The sequence below is a fragment of the Phyllostomus hastatus genome, unplaced genomic scaffold (genome assembly GCF_019186645.2).
Source record: "Phyllostomus hastatus isolate PE091 unplaced genomic scaffold, TTU_PhHast_1.1 phas_contig_98, whole genome shotgun sequence".
NCBI lineage: Eukaryota > Metazoa > Chordata > Mammalia > Chiroptera > Phyllostomidae > Phyllostomus > Phyllostomus hastatus.
This window is the reverse complement of record NW_025333999.1, coordinates 1,224,610-1,246,120: the sequence shown is the minus strand read 5'-3', so window position 1 is coordinate 1,246,120 and position 21,511 is coordinate 1,224,610. Positions and strand designations below refer to the sequence as shown.

Below are 21,511 nucleotides of genomic sequence, written 5' to 3'. Positions count from 1 at the left end.
CCATAGAGGCCGAGGCTATGCCTGGCCTCCACCAGCTGTGCCTCTGTGGCCCTGTACACACTGTTGAGGGCCTGGCCCAGCTGCAGGGCCCCATGGAAGAGCAGGGTCAGCTCCTCATGCTGTGCTGGCTCCAGGCTGCCCACGGGGGCTGCAGAGGCAGGCCAGGCCTCCGTTGCTAGGGCACACAGCAGACACAGCGTGAACACGGGCATGGCTGAGGCGTTAGAGGTACAGCCACAGCACCACTGCTGCCTCCTTTTATGTCCTGACACCCTTTAACCCCCGGTCAATCGTTAACCAGCCAGTCGGGTGCCTGTGTTGTGCAAGGGCCTGGCGGTGGCACGATGGTTGCATCAGGCGAATGTCCAGCTGGGCCATTCTGGAATCACGCTGGCCAGGGCTCAGGGCCAGGTGTGGGCTGGGGGCACTGGGGGAGGCCAAGTCCAGGTTCTGCTGGCGGCCTCTGAGGCTTCAAGCTTTGGTTTCCCCACCTGTGGGATAGGCACAGCAGTAGTGGTAATAACAGTGAGTCTTTTATGAGTCCCTCTGGTTTGCCCAGGGCTGTTCCACTGCCATCACTGCAGCTGATCTCATACCCTCCCTACGAGCCTGGGGTGCCAGGGGCCTTTGGTGGCCTGGTTGAGAACCAGGGGAGTGAGTGCAGGTGGCAGAGACTCCCAAGGTCACACAGCCCGACTGCCAGACCTACACATCTCCCAGATGAATGCTGACTGCCCCTTTTTTCCCTGGGTAACTGGGCAAGTGCCTCCCTTTCCTTGTCTATAAAAGGGGGGTGACATTAGTCATGTGCCACAAACTGCCTGTGAGAAGTAAATTAGTTTATGTTGAGTGCCCAGAACAGAACCTGGCACACAGGTGCCCCCTTAGTACTTGGTGCCGTCATTGTCGGTCCTGTTGTCATCGTTGGTATAGTTATGGAGCCTCAGCTGGGGCTCAAAGGCCCTGTTGTGCAGATAGGGAACCTGAAGCCCAGGCGGCGGTCAGGGCTTGCACAGTTACTCCTAGGGAGGGAAGCAGACCTCCAACCCCAGCCAAGCCCCTACACTGACTGTAGCCTCAGTTTTCCAACCTGAGAGATGAGTCATATAACTAGTGGCTTCTCCTGGGGCAAAGGGTGGACAGGCCCCTGAGTGGGTGAGGGGCGGGTCAGCCCAGGCAGGGCTTATGCCTGACCACTGGCTACCAGGGGCACCTGGAACCTCCCGTTTGTCCTCCTGCCCTCTGCTTCACCTCACCTTCTGAGTGCCCCCAGACTCCGTGTTCCTGCCCCCGCTGCAGTTTCCCTGCCTGTGCTTGGAGGGTGCCCATCTGTCTCCACTCCTCTGCCAGTCCGGACTGTGCCCCTGTCTGCACCCCTACTTGCTCTGCACCCAGCCCTCCATGCCCCAACCATGTGGTCACTGTCCCATGTCCCAGGCCATGCTTATACCAGTAGCCAGCCTCTTCCATCCCTCTGACGCCCCCACCCCCATCCCCACAGGAACCTGCTCTACGTGTACCCGCAGAGCCTCAACTTCAGCAGCCGCCAGGGCTCCGTGCGCAACCTCGCTGTGCGAGTGCAGTACATGGCGGGCGAGGACCCCGGCCAGGCCCTGCCGGTCAGTGACTGGGCCTGGGAGAGGTGGGTGAGGTGTCCCTGGTGGGGTCCTCATGGCCCTGCTCCCCCAGGTCATCTTTGGCAAGTCCAGCTGCAGCGAATTCACCCGAGAGGCCTTCACACCAGTGGTCTACCACAACAAGTAGGCAGGGTGTGGGGACAGGGGGCTCACAGGGGGACAGGAGCAGGAAGGGGGCAGGGGAGGGCAGGTTCTGGAAGTGCTAGTGGGGGAACCCGTGGTGGAGAGCAGAGAGGCTGGGGCCGGCGGCACTGGGGGGACATGTGACCGAGCGGTGGGGTGGGCAAGGATCCTAGTCCCCAGTTGAACCCCAGTCTGGTCCTGCCAGGTCCCCCGAGTTTTACGAAGAGTTCAAGCTGCATCTTCCCGCGTGTGTGACTGAGAACCACCACCTGCTCTTCACCTTCTACCACGTCAGCTGCCAGCCCCGGCCTGGCACAGCCCTGGAGACTCCTGTGGGCTTTACTGTGAGGCACCCCGCCAGCCCACATGCCCTGCCCCAGCCCTTCTGGCCCCTTCCCGGCCCACCCCTGACCCCCAACCTCTTCCTAGTGGATCCCACTGCTGCAGCACGGCCGCCTGAGGACTGGCCCCTTCTGCCTCCCTGTGTCCGTGGACCAGCCCCCGCCCAGCTACTCCATGCTCACACCTGACGTAGGTGCCCCAGCCCACACCCCTACCCTCGCCCTCCTGGTTCCAGGCTCCTGCCTCTTGGGCCCCTGGGAGTACATTCATTACCCACCTTTCCACCGACACCCGGTACCTCAGCAATCCCTGTTAGCATTCCCCACTCTTCTCATGGTCCCCCATTCATGTCCTGCCTTCCTTCCCATCAACAAACACCCCTGGGAGCCTTGTTGCCCTCTGTTAGGGCCTCCAGGACCCCCGGCTGCCTCATCAGCCCTGTTACTGCCTCTCTGTCTTACTGCCCCTTCCTTGTGTCCCTCCCTGCCCCCCACTGTCCCTGCCTCATTAGTGCACCTGCCTTTGCACTCACTGTCCCACACCAGCAGCCCTGCCTGCCTCCCTGATCCTGTCCCCAGGAGTGCTTCAGGGCCAATTATCCCCACCCCCTCCATGAATGCATTGTCACCCTCCCACTTATCCTTGAGCTGTGTATTAATGCCCCTGGGGCCCCAAGACTATTATGCTATTTCCTCATTCATTCCTTTCAGTTAATGTTCACCCTGGGTCTCCATTCTCAGCCTGCTCAGTGGAACCTCATAGTGCTCCCTCCCAACTGCCCCCGCCCCACCCCCCTCCCTGGGCTGGGGCCAGACTGCACAGCTGCTCCCCCAGGCAGGGCCGTACTCAGGCTGTGGTGTCGCAATAGCTGCAATGCCTGGGGCTGGTGGCCTGATCAGTGAGGGGCGGCCAGCCAGTGCCCACTGGTGTGTCCCTCCCACAGGTGGCGCTGCCGGGCATGCGCTGGGTGGATGGCCACAAGGGTGTGTTCAGCGTGGAGCTCATGGCCGTGTCCTCCGTGCATCCCCAGGTAGGGGGTAGGACAGGAACCCAGGAGTTGGGCAACAGTTCCCACTGACCAGGGAGAGGCCTGGCCTTGGGCCATGGACGTGACTTCGGTCAGCTGGACCTGTCTCCCAGGAAGCTGCTGACTCAGTCAGGGCAGCAGTGCCAGTGGCCACCCCAGCTGGGGCTTTGGCCCTGCGCATGGTCTCTCCTCCCACACATTTGCCCCTGGTCTTTCTGTGGTTCCTGCCCCTCTCTCCTCCCCTCCTTCATCTAGTGTCTCATCCCTATTCTTATTTATTATCGATTCATTGATCCCTGGCCTCAGTGTCTCTGCCCATTCAGCCCCCAGCTCAATCCCCTGGACCAGGGGCCCTGGCCCCTCCCCACTCACCCCTGACCCCCCACCCAGGACCCATACCTGGATAAGTTCTTCACCCTGGTGCACGTCCTGGAGGAGGGCGCCTTCCCATTCCGGCTCAAGGACGGCGTGCTGAGTGAGGGCACCGTGGAGCAGGAGCTGCGGGCCAGCCTGGCAGCCCTGCGCCTCACAAGCCCTGAGTTCCTCGTTGCCTTCTCTCACCACGTGCTGGACAAGCTCGTGCGTCTGGTCGTGCGGCCCCCAATCATCGGCGGCCAGATTGGTAAGCAGGCATGGCCTCAGACCGCAGTTTGCCCATCTGGAAAATGGCCCCTTAGCCCCCTGGTCCTGGGTTACCTCCTATGGCCCACTTATCTCTCCGGACTCAGTTTTCCCATCTAGAAAATGACCCCCAACTCACAAGGTTGTGACCCTTTGTTGGCCACATGATCCCTTGGACCATAAAGTCTGTCAGGAAGAAATTTGACCTCTGCTCTGCCCGGCAGTGAACCTGGGTCGTGGAGCTTTTGAAGCAATGGCTCATGTAGTCAGCCTTATCCATCGGAGTCTGGAAGCTGCCCAGGATGCCCGTGGTCATTGCCTACTGCTGGCTGCCTATGTCTACTATGCCTTCCGCCTGCCTGGCACCGAGTCCAGCCTCCTGGGTGGTGAGTATTGGGGGGAGAACCTAGAGGACAGGAAATATCTAGGAGGAAAGCGGACTAGACAAAGGGAACAGCATGTGCAGAGGTCCTGAGGCCGCATAGGCCTTGGTTGGTTTGGGCACCTTACAGGAGATACAACTTTTTGCTCCATCCCGAGCGGTATGGTCTATGTATACTTGCTGGCAGGTGATTCAGCCAATCAGCAAGCAGGTACTCAAGCAGGGTTACCTGGGTTTGAATCCCAGCTCTGCCTCCTGTGTGCTCTGTGACACTGGGCAAGTACCTTCACCTCTCCAAACCTGTTTCCCTTTTTGTAAAGTGGCAATAATGTGTCCCCCTTTCCTGGGGATGCTGGTAATTGTAAATGACATAGTAACCCCTGCAAAATGCTAGGCACAGGGAGTACTCAAAAAAGTTGGATTTTTTTCTTATTTGTTAAATAATTAATAATAACCACTACCCACTCTGGGCACTTACTATGTGACAGGCACTGTTCTCAGTGTTTTCTAGTCTCCCCAAAATTGTTATAAGGCATTTTACAGGTGAGAAACTTGGAGTCTCTGAATAAGAAGATGACTCCACCAAAGGCAGCCCACCGGGAAGGGGCAGGTCACTGGGGCAGGTAGGTGGGTGGCTGACCATATTCTGTCCGTGCTCAGGGGCCCCTCCGGTGACAGTGCAGCCTGCCACGCTGGGCCGTGGCCCTGGCCGCCCTGCGAGCCTCTACCTGGCTCGCTCTAAGAGCATTAGCAGCAGCAATCCTGATCTGGCCGTGGCCCCCGGCTCTGTGGATGACGAGGTGTCCCGCATCTTGGCCAGCAAGGTAGGATGAGGGGGACCCTGGAACCGCTAGCCTCAGTGGTCAGGGGGTGAATGAAGAATTTCAGTGTTGATGGATGGCGGGAAACAATAGGTGACAACACGGACATAGGCTGGACCCTGGGCAGCAGAACCGGGCTGTGGCTGTCACAAGATGGGTGGGAACTGTGGGGTTTACACTGGTCTCCACGCTCTGGGGCTGACCCAAGGGTGGGTTGCTAGAACTTGACCTGCTTGTTAAAAGAGCAGTGTATACAGAGTGCAGCCGGCACATTTACATATGTACCCCATGCACATGTGTACACAGGTGCATTTCATATGTGCCCTGTATATGTACATGCATGGGATATGAAATGAGTACTCTGTGCACATAAAAACATGGGTGCATGTATGTGTGCACCAGAGGTATGTACACCCTGGGAGTGCATGCATGTGTGTTTCCATGTGTGGTGCATACATGTGCCCAAGTGTGGGCGCGTGCACACTGGACACATGTGGGACATGTGTGTGCATGCCCCGTGTATGTATGTATGCGTGGGTCCACACATATGTGTGCCCCGCGGGTCTCCATGGGTGGGTATTCATATGTGCCATGTGCATGTGTGTACACTAGACTACACATGTGTGTTTGCCCCATGCATGGACACTTGGGCACAGGTGTGTGTGTGTCCCATGCACATGCAAATACAGGTTTGTATACTCATGCACCCTGTGCACGTATGCACACACCAGTTTCCCAGGGTTCTTTGTGGGTACATATTGGGCATATGGTCCAAGGCAGTGTTCGTACTTGGTTTGCCTATTTATTTATTTATTTACTTACTTACTTACTTATTTATTTATAGGCAGAGGGGAAGGGAGGGAGAAAGAGACAGAGGGAAATATCAATGTGTGGCTGCCTCTCATGCATCCCTACTGGGGACCTGGCCTGCAACCCAGGCATGTGCCCTGACTGGGAATCCAACCGGTGTTCAGTCCCTGGACCCACACCAGCCAGGGCCACACTTGGTTTTTCATGCTGGTTTCTTTGTTGTCTGCCCATGGATTCTACCACTTACCTGTGTATCTCCAGGGTATCGACCGCTCACACTCCTGGGTGAATTCCGCTTATGCTCCAGGAGGCAGCAAGGCTGTGCTGCGCCGGGCACCCCCATATTGTGGTGCCGACCCCAGACAGGTGCCCTCCCTCCCTGCACCTGCACGCGTGTGACCTCACCTTAGCATGAGCTCCTCCTACATCCTGGCTGAGGCCAACTAACCTAGGGGGGCTTCCTGAAGGAGGCGGCAGACCCCTCCTGCCTTTGTTTGGGTTTGTGGAGTCCATGTAGTAGGCATCACAGGGTTATTTTAATCAGCCTTCTGCTGCCACATGGACCACAGCCTCAGGCAGAGACAGAAAGGATGGGTGGTATGTAAATAGCATGTAAATGATATGCAAACCCAGCCACTATAACCCCACTGCCCCGCATGGCCTGTTTCTCTCCCTTTAATCCACTCTGTTCAGGAGACTCTCAACTGTCCCCATGACGTAGCAATCTGAATGATCCCAAGGAAACAGAACTGAACATCTAGGCTCCCCCATCCTGTGTCAGACAAAGAGGGACCCCTGTGTGCAGCTCCCCTTATTCTGCCTCTTCCCAGGCACCTAGACAGACTTGGGTTTGAATCCTGGCTCCACTACGGGCTCGCCCTGCATCCCAGGCTCTGAATTTTCAGATGTAAAGATTCGAAGGAAAGTGCTCAGTGCAGCAGTCTGGAGCCTGGGAGAGAGTTAGGGCATTTCAGGTGGGCTGTTGCTGGCGAGGCGGACCTTGGCCCAGCCCTGCCCCCAGGCTGCCGGCTAGTTGGGGTGATAGGCACCATGAAACAAGTGCATCAGTTGTGTGAGTGCAGAGTGAAATTGCCTGAGGAAACAGACAGAAATCCGGCCACCAGCCTCCTCGGGGTGGTCTGGGGCTTTTCTCCAGAGATGACATTTTTGCTGGGACCTGATGGCGCACATGTGTCCCAGGCCCTGTTCTCACCCTGTGCCTGTCCCCCAGATGCCCTGCACTGCGTGGCGGTCCAGGGAACTGTTAGTAGCAGGAACAGAGGGACTTTTGGACAGGTTTTCCCAATATTGTTAGGAATCTGGGTTTATGGCTTCTGCCAACCCCCCTGCAGTTTTAACAGGATTCCCCCACTGTCCTCAGATCTCTGAGGTGTCAGCTTTGAAGATCACATAAGATGTGACAAGGTGGCTGGAGGGTGGGCATACCAGGTAGGAGGTGGCTCTGAAGCTGGCCTTGGTGGTAAATGGCCCATCTGGTGCGTGCTGAGAAGCCAGGGCATGTGGCTGGGACTAGGGGAGCTGGGGGCCCTCCAGTGCTGAGGCAGAGGCCTGGGAAGGTCCCAGGGCTGGGCCACCTCTGTCATTGGGTCTGTTCTCCCTGCCAGCATCCTCACCTCCTGACCAAGAAAGGAGGAGGGGTGAGTGGTTGAATCCCCATACCCATTCCACAGATGGGGACACTGAGTCGCAACGAAGCCCCAAGCAAGGCTGGAGTGGGGCCAGGCCTGGAACCCAGGGCTCTCTCAGCTGCTCCCACTGCCTCTCATCACTATCTGCCTCCTCTGTCCTATAATTCTTCCTCTTTCTCCTGCTCCATCCTCACATTAGCCTCCTCTGTCTATACTCTCCCTCCTCCACATCTGTGCCCTCTTCCTTCTCCACCCACCCCTGAACTCACTGACTCATTCACTCTCTCCTCCCTTGTCCACACTCTCCTTCTCCACCTGCAGTGATTTCACCTTCCCCACCTACACTTCTGCATCCATTCTCCCACCTATGTCCCTGCCCGGTCCCACTCCGTCCATGCTCCCCTCTGCACTCCCTGCCTGCTGGCTCTCTGGTCCACAATCTCATCTGCTCTGTTCACCGTGCTTGTCCCCTCCTTGCTGTGTTTTCCTTGTTATCCTCATCTCTGTCACACTCCTTCCCCATCCATGCCCCCACTGCCACCTCCACACGGACACATCTTTCCTCAGTCCATGCCACCCAGCTGTCTTCCTGTGCACACTGCCTGGACCCACACTAACCCTCCATGCCATCCCACCTTCTTCACCCCACCCCCCCATAGGCCATCGACCGCAACTCTAGCCGAACCTCTTCCTACCTCGAGAGCTCCTCCTCGGCCCCACCAGCCACCCAGCCGAGACCCACTGTGCAGAAGGTAGTGGGAGGCAGAGGGTGGGGGACTCACTGTTGGCCTAGGCCTGACAAAGGGGTCCAGAGCGGCTGTCCGAGCCCAGCAGAGTCTGGAGAGCCCAGGAAAAGGGCACATGTGACTCCTGCCCCCTCCCTCCTGCATGGCCTCCTGCTGCTCTAACCCCAAGCTCTCCAGCTTCATTTTCCCCTCTCATGCCCTCCAGAGGTGGGTAGGGTGGGCCCCCACTCTCTGTGACCCCTGCCCCTGCCCCCAGCTGCTTCACGAGGAGCTGGCTCTGCAGTGGGTGGTCAGCGGCAGTGCCGTGCGTGAGGCCGTCCTACAGCACGCCTGGTTCTTCTTCCAGCTCATGGTGAGCCAGCCTCTCCCCTGCCTGCAAGCAAGAGGCTCCCGGGGAGACTCGCTCGCTGGGGAGGGACGCCCCTAAGATTGTATCTGAGACCCCTGAGGAATGGTCCCAAGAGACTCCCATGTAGAGATAGAGGAGACACCTAAGAGGATCTTTCCCTGGAGAGAGGACCCTCCGTAGAGAGGAGAGCCCCCCACCCACTTTCCCTATGAGACTGGGGAAGACCCTACCCAGTGAGGAGAATCCCCCTTCCCCGCACCGGACATGTCCTCAGAGAGAGAAGGAAACCCTGTGGTACTATTTGAGACCTAACCTAAACTGTTCGCTCAGCCTGGGACCCACCGAGGTCCTGCCCGCAGCTCAGAACTATGATGGGGCTCAAGCCCCACCCCCCTCTGGCCAGTCCCTCCCGCCCTAAAGCCCTGAAGCCTGGCCCCACTCTCACCCGGCCCCCAGGTGAAAAGCATGGCCCTGCACCTGATTCTGAGCCAGCGGCTGGACACGCCCCGCAAGCTTCGCTTCCCTGGGCGATTCTTGGACGACATTGCAGCTCTGGTGGGCTCTGTGGGCCTGGAGGTCATCACCCGGGTCCACAAGGTAAACGGGGTGGGGCCTCAAAGGGGGAGGGGCTTGAGGGAGGATGTAGAAACTGCCAGGCAGGGGCACCCATCCTGCCCAGTGCTTCCTGGCTGTGAGATCACGAGTCCCATTTGCTGGATGGGCCTGTTCATTCAATATCATTTCTTGAGTACCTACTGTGTGTACAGCCCTGTGCTGGGCACTAGAGACACAACAGTGAACAAAACAGACCCAAACCCTTGCCCTCACAGAGTTGACTGTTAAGGAGAGCCTTGAAGGAGGTGAGGGAGCCGTCTCTGCAGCATCTAGGGGAAGAGTGTTTCTGGCAGGGGCAACAGCAAGTGCAGAGGTCCTGAGGTAGAGCCGTGTCTGGGCTGTTTGAGGAGCAGTGAAGTGACGAATGTGGCTGGATGCCCTGACTAGTGTGGCTCAGTGGGTTGGGCATTGTCCCACAAACTGAAAGGTTGCTGGTTGGATTCCCAGTCAAGGCACATGCCTGGGTTAAGGGCCAGGTACTCCATTGAGGGTGTGTACAAGAGGCAACCAATCAGTGTTTCTCTCCAACATCAGTATTTCTCTCCCTTCTCCCTCCCTTCCCTTCTCTAAAAAAATAAATTAAATCTTTTTTTCTTTTTAAAAAGATTTTATTTATTTATTTTTAGAGAGAGGAGAAGGAAAGAAGAAAGAGAGGGAGAGGAACATCAATGTGTGGTTGCCTCTCATGTGCCTGCAACTGGAGACCTGGCCTACAACCCAGGCATGTGCCATGACTGGGGATCAAACCTGCAACCCTGTGGTTCACAGGCTGGTGCTCAATCCACTGAGCCACACCAGCCAGGGCTATCTTTTTTTTTCCATTAGCCCTTACCAGAGTGTCAGTATACAATAAGTGCTCAATAAGTGGACATCGATGTTCTGAGACCTTGACAGTTGTCCAGTCCCTGGATCACTAATTCCAATGCCCTCAGGAGTTAGGCAGGCAATAGTAATAGTGATAGTAATAATATTGAGCATTTATTGAGCACTTACTGTGTATCTAATCACTTCAGATGAATCACATCATTAAATTCTTTCAGCAACCCCATGAAGTTTGTATTATTATTTCCATTTTACTGATGGAGAAACTGAGGCAGAGGATGACTAACAACCTGATACCATACACCTGAGAAGAGGCAGAATTGGGGATTTGAACCCAAGCTATCAGGTCCAGAGCCCACACCCCTGCCATCAGCTTCAGTTGGGAAAGCAGGGCTGTGGAGGACTAGCAGGCATGTTCTCGTTAGCTGTAGCCAGAATATCTGATTTTTAAAGTGAAATGGGGCTTCTGCATTTTATGGAAACTGCAGATTTTTGAAACACTAGTCTGGCCTCAGCCAGCCCTTGTGCAATCCCCCGCAACCTCTGGGCTGGTCTCAAAGGTCTCAACCTTGTTCCACTGGAGGCTCTCCAAGGACTGACATTCCCAGGGGCTGGCCCACATTATGAGGAAACCACCCTGAGACAGGGTTGCAGGGAAGACCAATGCCCCTGAGAAGCACCATCGTCACAGCTGCCAGTGGGGCATCGGTGACAGAGGTTTCATTCCTTTACGTTCATCGAGCACCAGCTATACTGGGCTCCATGCACAGGGTGGACCCAGCCCCTAGGTCGTGGACTTGGAGCTTGAGTGGGTTTTGAGTTTTGTTTCTTTGGGTTGCGGAGAACTATGGGCCACTGAGGCTGACTTGTGAGGCCACAGAGCGGCTCGTGAGCACACGAGGGAGGAACAAGCACCAGCTGGGCCCCGAAGCCATAGCAGCCTTGCTGTTCCTCACACTTGGGGGGCCCCTCCTGCCCTGGGCCTTTGCCTCATTCTTTCCTCTGCCTAGAATGCCTTTTCCCCCTTTGGGCATCTGCCAAAACAGCACCCTGTTCAGTTGTCTTTGAAACACAGAGTTCTCTGGGGTCCTTTGGTTTACTGTGTCTCCCCCCACACAAGACCGAGCTGTACAAGCAGTGCATGCTCATTAGGGCAGAGGTGAATTTGCTCAAACATAATCACAAGTGGTTTAAGTGTGACCAAAGTTTCTTTCTGAACGTAAGTGGGCTGTGGGCGCTCGACGGTGTGAGCCTGGCCATCGAGGTTCCCGCGGTGCCCATCGCATCGGGCTGCAGGCTGCGGGAATGGGAAGACCTGCCCCTTCCACTTAGGTGGCCGCCGTCCTTCTCAAACTCCACTGGCCAGAATTTGATCACATGGTCATTTTCAGCTACAAAGAGGCTAAGAAATCTGAACTCTTCCTGAACTCTGTGATAACCCCAGAGACGGGGGAGAGTGTCTAGGGGGAGTCAGCAGCCAGGCTCTGCCATCCACGCGGTGTTACTCAAACCTTGTGAGAGGAACGAAAATGCTGTCCTGAACGAAGAGACAGCTGCGAGGCCTGGAGTGGCCGCAGAGCAGGCAGGAGTGTCTGGGGCTGTGGTGCGGCTCCCGGGGGCCCCATGTGGGGACTGAAGCTCAGGGAGGAGGGGTGCACGTGGGCTGACGGGCCCTGTGTTCTCAGGACGCGGAGCTGGCCGAGCGCCTCAACGCCAGCCTGGCCTTCTTCCTCAGCGACCTGCTGTCCCTGGTGGACCGCGGCTTCGTGTTTGGCCTGGTCCGCTCCCACTACAAGCAGGTAGGTGTGGGCGTGGTGGGAATGACGCACCCACCCGTGGGTGGCATGGCAGGTGGTGGGTGTGGTGGGCGGAGAAACTGGAAGTGTTGCCTGCTGACCCCCGCCCCCCACAGGTGGCCACTCGGCTGCAGTCGGCCCCCAGCCCCGGGGCACTGCTGACGCTGCGCATGGACTTCACCCGCATCCTGTGCAGCCACGAGCACTACGTGGTCCTCAACCTCCCCTGCTGCCCCCTGTCGCCCCCGGCCTCGCCCTCGCCCTCCGTGTCCTCCACCACCTCCCAGGTGGGCTGGCTTCACTTCTGGCTCCTCCCTTGACCTATGACTGTAGCCTGTCTCCTGGGGCTCCCTGGTTTCTGTCCATTTCACAGGGGGCCACTGCCCAGGGGGACCAACCCCTTACCTCTGATCCTTCACCTCTGACCCTGCATGCTCAGCAGTTTCCTGGGGACCAGGTTCTTATTTCTCACCCTAAATCTTAACTCACAGACCTGCCTTTCATCTGCTGTTTCTCAGACCTCTGACTCTTGACCCCATTCCCTTCACCTCACAGATAAGTTAATGTTATTCTCTTACCTCTGCCCCTGAACTCCATGCCCACTGTCTCCTCTGTGTAAGTTAATTCCAATCTCTTACCTCTGGCTTTTAACTTCAGAAGGGTTAATCCTAACCTCTCACCTCTGACCCTTGACCTGGACCCCTGACATCCTCCCCACCCCCACCAACTCCCCCTTCACCCTCTGCAGAGCTCCACCTTCTCCAGCCAGGCCCCAGACCCCAAGGTGACCAGCATGTTTGAGCTGAGCGGGCCATTCCGACAGCAGCACTTCCTGGCTGGGCTCCTGCTGACGGAACTGGCGCTGGCCCTGGAACCTGAGGCCGAGGGGTGAGCACGGGCCCCATTTGGCTCCAGTGGACGAGCAGGCTCGGGCACTGTGCTCGCTCTGTCTTGAGTACCTCGCTCCTCCACAGGGCATCCCAGCTGCACAAGAAGGCCATCAGTGCTGTCCACAGCCTGCTGTGTGGCCATGATGTTGATCCCCGTTATGCTGAGGCCACAGTGAAGGCCCGTGTGGCCGAGCTGTACCTGCCTCTGCTGTCGCTTGCCCGGGACACGCTGCCACGGCTGCATGACTTTGCGGGTCAGTGGGCCAGGGCGGGACGGAGTCATGCAAGCCAGGGGCTTGATGGATGCATAGGGCTCAGTTTGGGAAAGGTGGGAGAACACACTTAGGAGTAAAAACACGGCATTGGGGTCCAGAGACTGGGTTCAAGTGCTGGTGCAGGGCCCTGGCAAACTACTAACCTCTCTGAGCCCCAGGTTCCTCACCTCTAAAATGAGGGTGGTGGGAGCACTAGCTGCTTCCTGTAGTTACATAACAACTTGTGGAGCTTTAGCATGAGGATATTGTCTAGCCTGCCGTAAACGACCAATGCTGTGAAACTCGTTGGCTTCTTCTAAGAGAGGGTGTGAGGAGGGAGGGCAGGGAACGTCAGGCCCAGGGCACTCGGAGTCCGCTGTGCGCTCACACGCTTACTCCCTGGCACTGCTTGGGGACGTGTGTGCAGTGGTTGGAAGCTCAGACTTCAGTTTGTGGGTTGATCCCCTTTGTCGTTTGGAGGGAATTCATGGCTTTTATTTCTTCAATTTTTTTTTCCTGCCTCATTTTCTTGCTTCTTTCCTTCTGGGACTTCAGTTACACGTATGTTACACCTTCGATCCTGCCACACAAGCCCGCTGTGCTCTGTTCGGTTTTCCTTCTCTGTCCTCTCTGCTTCCCTTGGGGAACTTTCTGCTCGGCTGTGTCTGAGGTCGCTCCTTCCGTCTTCTGCTCTGTCCAGTCTCTTCCTAACCCCACCCGTTGAGTCTGATTTTCGGGTGTTCTATTTTCCAGTAAGAAAATGTGTATTTGAATTTTTTTTTGGTAGATTCCAATTCCATGTTGAAATTCTCCACCTTTTTACCCATTTTAGTCTATCTTTCCCACTACTTCTTATTTTAAAGTCTTTATTTGCTTTCGGTCATCCACATGCCTGCTTCTGTGGTCGTCTCTTTTTCTCTCGGATCAATCATAGTTTGCTGCTTCTTCACATGTCTGGCGGCTTTTTATTGTTTTGAACACGGCATGTAGAAGACCCACCAGGACCGAGGCGATCTCATTTTCCCCTTGGGAGGGTTTCCCTGTCCCTCTCCTGGGCAGAGGAGTTAAGGGCTCTTCACCTCAATCCGGGGAGAAATTGAGCGTGGTCAAGCTGGGCTGGAGCTAGTCAGACTGAGTTGACCTTTCAGTTCAAGAATCTCTAGGGTGAGACCTGTTCCGTGTTTATTGGCTGTTCCTATCCATGGTGAGGTTTTGGGGGGCGGGGGAGGGGAAGGTGTGGGGTGTTCTTTCTAAGGTCCTAGGTTTTTAGAACCAGACCATTTAGATCAAAATCCTAGCTTTACTATGTCCTACCTGCTGTGTGACCCAGGCAAACAACTTAACCTCTACAGGGAGGTTAACTTCAGCTTCCTTATCTGTAAAGTAGGAGTGGTAAAGGTACTTATCTCACAGGGCTTTTTGAAGGTTAGTTAATATGTATATTGTTTAATCCTCACCTGAGGATATATTCATTAATTCCAGAGAGAGGGGAAGGGAGATAGAGATACAGATGAGAGAGAGAGAGAAAAAGAGAAACATTGATCCAAGAGAAACATCAATTGGTTGCCTCTTGAATGTACCCTGGCAGGACTGAACCTGCAATCTAGGCATGTGCCCTGACCGGGAATTGAACCCTCAATCTTATGGTGGAAAGGACAATGCTCCAACCAACTGAGCCATGCTGGCCAGGGTGGGAGTTAATATATTTTGAGTTAGAATAGCACCTGGGACATAGGAGATGCTGTAACAACAGCGGCAGCATATGTTGTTGTCATCACTGTCATCATCTCTACAGTTACTACTCCTGTGGGCCAGGCCACGTTCTGAGTGTCGAGCATGTAGCAGCGACCAGAGTAGGTCTTATAGTTCAAGTCTTTGTGGACACAGTGAACGTATCTGATTACAAGTATAAGAAGTGAGCTCCAGGAGAAGATAACTGGAGATTCCACCCTGGCCTGGGGGGTAGTATCAGGGAAGGCTTCTATGAGGAGGCAACCTTTGAGCTGAAATTTGAGGTGGAGGGACAACAGTTAAAAGGACTCATTCTTCTCTCCCCCTGCTCTTCCTCCCAGAGGGCCCAGGTCAACGGTCAAGGCTGGCTTCAATGCTCGACTCAGACACAGAAGGGGAAGGGGACATTGGAGGCACCATCAACCCCTCAGTGGCCATGGCCATTGCTGGTGGCCCCCTGGCCCCCGGCTCCCGGGCCAGCATCTCCCAGGGCCCAGCGACTGTGAGTATGGGGCTGGTCTCCTGAGACACCATCCAAACTGGTAATCAGACTTACGCAGTGAGATTCAAATCAGCCATTTCTCATCTTATATGGAAAAAAGGAAAATCGACTGTCTCCTCTGACCACCTTCTTCCCTCTCTGGCCCCAGGGTTCTCGCTCAAGCTGTCCCCTCTCTGCCGAGTCCACCCGGACCCTGCTGGTGTGTGTGCTGTGGGTTCTGAAGAATGCAGAGCCAGCCCTCCTGCAGCACTGGGCTGCCGACCTGTCGCTGCCTCAGCTGGGCCGTCTCTTGGACTTGCTGTACCTCTGCCTGGCTGCCTTTGAGTACAAGGTTCGGGGGTGGGCAGGGGCCTGGGGTGTTGGCGGCAGGCTGAGCATGCACACAGGGCTCTTGGTGCCGAGGCCTGGGTGCGCCAGTTCCTGCGGGTGAAGGGGTGGACTGTTTCCATGCCGAGCCAGAGAGAAGAGGGAGCGCTATCTTCATGAATAGAATTTGGAAGGTACGGAGAGCTTGCAGTACGGAGGAGAGCTGGGTCTTCAGGCATAGGGTCCTAGCGGTCAGATAGGGCCGGGAGAGGTGGAACCAGGTTAGCCCAGATCCCACAGAACAGGGAAGAGTCAACTTGGAACCTGTTCTTTGACCTCCAGGGGAAAAAGGCCTTCGAGCGCATCAACAGCCTCACATTCAAGAAGTCACTAGACATGAAGGCTCGCCTGGAAGAAGCCATCCTGGGCACCATTGGAGCACGACAGGAGATGGTGCGGCGCAGCCGTGGTGAGAGGGAGAGGCTCCCTTGCCGGTCCCCACCAGCTGCTCCTACCCTGTGTCTGAGGGGCCCCGAGGGGGCCCACCCCCACCTGTCTGGCTCTTTTTTCCCAGAAGGCCATGCATCATCCCCATACACATAGGTGTCTCTGCCCCCATCTGTTCTCACGTGTCACTCATGCCTAACTGTGTGTGTCCACTCAGCAAGCATCTGCACCCCCCAGTGTTCTCACAGGTTACCCTACCTGTGTGTCTTTGTGCCTGTGTACCCCTCAGTCACGTGTGTCCTTATGTCTTTGCACATCTGTGAACACGCACCTGTGCATCTCAGAAAGGAGCCCGTTTGGGAACCAGGACAATGTACGGTGGCGGAAGAGCATCACACACTGGAGACAAACCTCGGACCGTGTGGACAAGTGGGTGTGGGCCAGAAGTAATTCTCCAGGGACAGACCAGTTTCCAGAGAACTGGCTCCTCAGGGGCACCTGAGGGAAGGGGGAGAGCTCAGCCATGGAGTAGGGTCTGGGTTCGAGAAGCTCCCCAATCCTCCCCTTTCCCCTTCAGGACCAAGGATGAAATGGAACATGAGGCCTTGGTGGACGGGAACCTGGCAACTGAGGCGAGCCTGGTAGTTCTGGACACACTGGAGATCATCGTGCAGGTAGGGCTTGATCCAGCATGTCCCCGACCTCTGACCCCACCCTAGTGCCTTGTGATCTCCGACACCAGAATCCCTCTCCTTTCCTGATTCCCTAACCAAACCAGTCCCTAACAGCTGGGTTTCTGACCCCGCAGACAGTGATGCTGTCAGAGGCCCGGGAGAGTGTCTTGGGTGCAGTACTGAAGGTCGTGTTATATAGTCTGGGCACTGCCCAGAGTGCCCTCTTCTTGCAGCATGGCCTGGCCACACAGCGGACTCTGGTGTCCAAGGTGAGCGCCACTCAGCAGCTATAGCTCCTAGAGTCATAGTGACAGCCCAGTCACAGTACCTACTGTGTGCTCAACAACTCCACGAGGCACACACTCCTTAGCCACAGTTTACAGAGGAGAGAACTGGGGGTCAGAGTGGCAAAGTCACTCACCCCGTGTCACACAGCAAGGGCCTGACTCCAGTTTGACTCCAAAGCCTGCTGTGCATGGCCAGCGAAGGCAGAATGGACAGGTGCCCCTGCCCAGGTGCCCACGGGGGACCTTCTGATCCCACACGCGGAGGGGCTGACTGGCACCTGTCTTGGTCCCGGGGGGCAGTTCCCAGAGCTGCTGTTCGAGGAGGACACGGAGCTGTGTGCCGACCTCTGCCTGAGGCTCCTGAGACACTGCGGCAGCCGCATCAGCACCATTCGCATGCACGCCAGCGCCTCCCTCTACCTCCTCATGCGCCAGAATTTCGAGATTGGCCATGTAAGTAGAGGCAGCCAACCAGGGGTTGGGCTTGATAGATGGAGGGTGGGCAGGGAGAGGGGTGGCGTCAACAGATCAAGCAGGTGTCGGTGTAAGGGTCCAAATGAGGCCAACAGGTGCACTCTCCCTCTCTGCACCTGCAGAACTTTGCCCGTGTGAAGATGCAAGTGACCATGTCACTGTCGTCCCTGGTGGGAACGACCCAGAACTTCAGTGAGGAGCACCTGCGACGGTCACTCAAGACCATCCTCACCTATGCCGAGGAGGACGTGGGGCTGCGGGACAGCACTTTCGCCGAGCAGGTGACCCCACCAGGCCCCTACTCTACCCTCAGCAACCCAGTGGTCTTTAATCTGCCCTACTCGACCCCTGACCCCACCATCTGGGCCCCGTCACTTCCCAATGAGGGCCACTTCCCCATTCCAGGTCCAGGACCTGATGTTCAACCTGCACATGATCCTGACAGACACAGTGAAGATGAAGGAACATCAGGAGGACCCGGAGATGCTCATCGACCTCATGTACAGGTGAGGAGGGCTGGGGCTCCTTCAGCCATTCACACCTAAGACAGGTTAGGGGACAGTGAGTAGGTATATGAGGACGTGGGGAGGGAGCAGGTGAGCATACAGGTGATAAGAGGGACAGTAAGGAGGGACAGGGGAAGAGGGGCCAGGAGAGCAGACAGATGAGGGGACAGTCAAGGGCTCATAAATGAGTAGATGAGAGGGGTGTCAGATGAACCTATAGAACAAAGACATGAGAGGGGACAGGTGGGAGGGACAGGTGAAGTGCAAACAGTGGGTGAGGGGGTGACCTGTCAGGGGAATAAGTGATCTGGGGAAGGGGGAGGGGGCATTTAATAAGAAACTGGGGAGTGGGAGCACATGGAAGGATGGGCCTGGGTAGGTAGGTGAAATGGTGCGTGTGCAAGAGGATTAGTGAGTAGGGCGTGGCCCCAGGTTCCACAGGTCCAGTACCTGGATGAGCAGAAGTGAGAGAATGATACTTGGGGTAGTGAAAGCAGGGCCAGTGAGGATTGGAAGTGAGAGATTGGATAAGTGGGGAGACAGCTGAATAGAGGAAAAGGGGAGAAGATGGACAGGCAAATGGGAAACAGGTGAGAGGTTGGACAGGCAAGGGAATAGGTGAAGGACTGGACAGGTGAGACAGGTAAGGAGATGGACAGGTGGGTTAAGGGGTAAGGGGCTGGACAGGTGATTTAGGTGAAAGGGTGGAAGGTAGGACAGGTGAGGAAACAGGTAAGAGGATGGACTGGTGAATGGGGTACAGGAGAATGGACAGGTAAGTCAGGTGAGGGAGACAGGTGAAGGATGGACAGGTGAGATAGGTGAGGGGATGGATAGGTGAGGAGACAGGTGAAGGGTGGACAGGTGAGGAAGTAGGTGACTGGATAGGAGCAGGCAGGGTGGGCAAGACGAGTCTCCACCCTCCTCAAACCCCCCTCATCTGGGCACCAGGATTGCCCGGGGCTACCAGGGCTCCCCCGACTTGCGGCTGACGTGGCTGCAGAACATGGCTGGGAAGCACGCAGAGCTGGGCAACCACGCGGAGGCTGCGCAGTGCATGGTGCACGCAGCCGCGCTGGTGGCTGAGTACCTCGCCCTGCTCGAGGACAGCCGCTACCTGCCCGTGGGCTGTGTTTCCTTCCAGGTGAGTGGTGGGCAAGGGCCGGGCGTGGCACATGTGGGACAGGGACCAGGTTCTGACACTACTTTCCACCCCAGAACATCTCGTCCAATGTGCTGGAGGAGTCTGCCATCTCCGACGACATCCTGTCGCCCGACGAGGAGGGCTTCTGCTCCGGGAAGCACTTCACGGAACTGGGGCTGGTGGGGCTGCTGGAGCAGGCAGCCGCCTACTTCACCTTGGTGAGGCCTGGGGCTGCTGAGAACATAGGGCGTGGCCGGGGTGGCACCACAGGTCTGCTGGTGGCCGGTACCTGCTCCCAGTTCCCAAGGGGAAGCTGCTGCCTGGCCTTTTCCAGGGCGGGATTTGCAGAGGAGAGTGGAGACCCTTCAAAGGCCCCCATTGTCTGCCTTTCTCCTTGTTAAAACCCTTGACAGGCAGGCTGGATATTGTAAGTCTTTATTACGTTTAGTTAGTATCAAGTTTTATTTTATTATAGAAAATCCCAAACACACATAAAAGAAAGTTGTACCCCCACCACTCCCATACCCAGCACTCAGATTTATCAACCACTTGTATTTACCATCTTGTTTTTCTTTTAATAATTTTTTTAGCTTTTATTTATTTAATTTTAGGAAGAAGGGAGGGAGAAAGAGAGGGTGCAAAACATCAGTCAGTTGCCTCTCACACACCCCCAACTGGGGACCCAGCCATAACCCAGGCGTGTTTCCCCGCTGGGAGTTGAACCAGCGACCCCTCAGTTTGCAGGCCAGCACTCAGTCCACGGAACCACACCAGCCAGGGCGCATCTTGTTTTATCTCCTCTTTACCTGTAACTATTTTGGGCTGTGTTTTGGGGTTTTTTTAAGGGGGTGTTGACATCTGAAAAAACAAGATCCCAATATTCACAAATTGATGAGACAGTGTGATCGTTCAGCTGGGTTTTATAAGCCCTTGCGAACCAGGGTGTGTGGTCGGGGGCCAGCAGTGTGGATGCCACCCAGGGCTTGTCAAAATACAGAGTCCTGGGCCGCCCAGCCCTCTGGCCCCTGCATTTAACAAGGTCCAAGATTCCTGTGCGCACTGGAGTCGGAGAAATTCCCGCACAAGACAAATCTGGTACCATACTGTCATGCCCACAAGGACCTGTGTGCGGGTCCTGCTGGGAAAGCCCCTTTTCCACAACTCCTGTCCCACATGACCAAGTTAACAGGAATTCTAAAATGCCAGTCCTTGAAGCCCTGGCTGGCGTAGCTCAGTGGATTGAGCGCGGGCTGCGAACCAAAGTGTCGCAGGTTTGATTCCCAGTCAGGGCACATGTCTGGGTTGCAGGCCATGACCCCCAGCAACTGCACATTGATGTTTCCCTCTCTCTCTTTTCTCCCTCCCTTCCCTCCCTAAAAATAAATAAATAAAATCTTTAAAAAAATAAAATGCCAGTCCATGGTCAGATGTCCCTAAGTATCTGAAAAAAAAAATGTTTTTTACAGCTGGTTCGTTTGAAGCAGTTTCCACATAAGACCCAAATGGCTGTGATGGCAGGTCTCTTAAGTCTCTTTTAAACAAAAACAGAAAACAAAAACAAACAGGCCTGGGTTCCCCTCTTTTTGCAATAGGGGTTTTGTGCATTCTTTTTACTTTTTATTTGGTATTTTCAGAGAGAGAGACTGATTTGTTGTCCCACTTATTTATGCATTCACTGGTTGGTTCTTGTCTACGCCCTGATCCGGGATCAAACCCGAGACCTTGGAGTGTCAGGTCGATGCTCTAACCAGTGGAGTAACCCGGCCGGGACCATGCATTTCCTGATGAGTTGACGCCTGGGCGTTTATTTTCTGTTGTAAAGGAGTTTCTCCTCCAGTGTGCTTGTTCGTGTGAAAGCAGTTGTTTCTTTCTGCATTTCACTTGTTGGCGGTGGGGACTTTGTTCCCAAAGGCTCCCTGGCCCTGTGGAGCTTCTCTTCTGAGGAATGGGGGGAGACAACCAGCACCTCCTCCCACCAATGAAGGAACGTAGGTGAAGTGCAGATGTACACAGTACCTGGTCCATAGTGAACATGGTGGAGACTGCAGAGGGGCCTGTATAGGCCAAGTGGAAAGGCTAGTGCCCCACCTGGGACAGGGAGGGAGGTAGTCAGGATGAGCTTCCTGGAGGAGGCAATGGAGGATGGAGCCTTGGAGGGTAGGTAGGAACACAGAAGGGACGGCTGTTCCAGGAAGGAGAGGACCAGGGAGGGTATTGGGAATCCTGACATGCTCCCCCCCCACCCCAGGGTGGGCTGTATGAGGCAGTGAACGAGGTATACAAGACCTTGATCCCCATCCTGGAAGCCCATCGTGACTATAAGAAGTTGGCAGCTGTGCATGGCAAACTACAGGAGGCCTTCACCAAGATTATGCACCAGGTGCGTCCACAAAGCCCTCCCAGACCGTGTCCTTGGCCCTTTGCACCCCCTCCCCAGGCTCTACTGATCTTGACCCTTCTTCTCTACCCCACAGAGCTCTGGCTGGGAGGTAAGTCAGCCTGGTGGCCATCCACTTACTTCTCGGGCTCCCAAGACAGCTAGTCAGCAGCAGTGGC

At 55.8% G+C, this 21,511-nt stretch overlaps 1 protein-coding gene across 4 annotated transcripts in view; it reads left to right on the top strand.

Annotated features, from left to right (window-relative positions):
* The window catches only part of DOCK6 (dedicator of cytokinesis 6), a 41,043-nt gene that overhangs the window by 15,791 nt on the left and 3,741 nt on the right, over nucleotides 1-21,511 (top strand). The window contains exons 15-43 of one of the 4 annotated variants that reach the window (XM_045852971.1): nucleotides 1,502-1,619; nucleotides 1,690-1,760; nucleotides 1,966-2,104; nucleotides 2,190-2,291; nucleotides 3,046-3,132; nucleotides 3,520-3,751; nucleotides 3,975-4,136; nucleotides 4,793-4,956; nucleotides 6,025-6,129; nucleotides 8,072-8,164; nucleotides 8,415-8,510; nucleotides 8,964-9,104; nucleotides 11,630-11,743; nucleotides 11,857-12,027; nucleotides 12,489-12,628; nucleotides 12,715-12,884; nucleotides 14,957-15,117; nucleotides 15,266-15,448; nucleotides 15,766-15,892; nucleotides 16,215-16,299; nucleotides 16,448-16,544; nucleotides 16,679-16,813; nucleotides 17,132-17,284; nucleotides 17,428-17,586; nucleotides 17,711-17,811; nucleotides 18,763-18,955; nucleotides 19,030-19,173; nucleotides 21,204-21,335; nucleotides 21,430-21,444. In XM_045852971.1, coding sequence (XP_045708927.1) covers nucleotides 1,502-1,619; nucleotides 1,690-1,760; nucleotides 1,966-2,104; nucleotides 2,190-2,291; nucleotides 3,046-3,132; nucleotides 3,520-3,751; nucleotides 3,975-4,136; nucleotides 4,793-4,956; nucleotides 6,025-6,129; nucleotides 8,072-8,164; nucleotides 8,415-8,510; nucleotides 8,964-9,104; nucleotides 11,630-11,743; nucleotides 11,857-12,027; nucleotides 12,489-12,628; nucleotides 12,715-12,884; nucleotides 14,957-15,117; nucleotides 15,266-15,448; nucleotides 15,766-15,892; nucleotides 16,215-16,299; nucleotides 16,448-16,544; nucleotides 16,679-16,813; nucleotides 17,132-17,284; nucleotides 17,428-17,586; nucleotides 17,711-17,811; nucleotides 18,763-18,955; nucleotides 19,030-19,173; nucleotides 21,204-21,335; nucleotides 21,430-21,444 — 3,790 coding nt within the window. The remainder of the gene's footprint in view (nucleotides 1-1,501; nucleotides 1,620-1,689; nucleotides 1,761-1,965; nucleotides 2,105-2,189; nucleotides 2,292-3,045; nucleotides 3,133-3,519; nucleotides 3,752-3,974; nucleotides 4,137-4,792; nucleotides 4,957-6,024; nucleotides 6,130-8,071; nucleotides 8,165-8,414; nucleotides 8,511-8,963; nucleotides 9,105-11,629; nucleotides 11,744-11,856; nucleotides 12,028-12,488; nucleotides 12,629-12,714; nucleotides 12,885-14,956; nucleotides 15,118-15,265; nucleotides 15,449-15,765; nucleotides 15,893-16,214; nucleotides 16,300-16,447; nucleotides 16,545-16,678; nucleotides 16,814-17,131; nucleotides 17,285-17,427; nucleotides 17,587-17,710; nucleotides 17,812-18,762; nucleotides 18,956-19,029; nucleotides 19,174-21,203; nucleotides 21,336-21,429; nucleotides 21,445-21,511) is intronic. The other 3 variants (XM_045852973.1, XM_045852972.1, XM_045852975.1) reach the window with 3 other exon arrangements.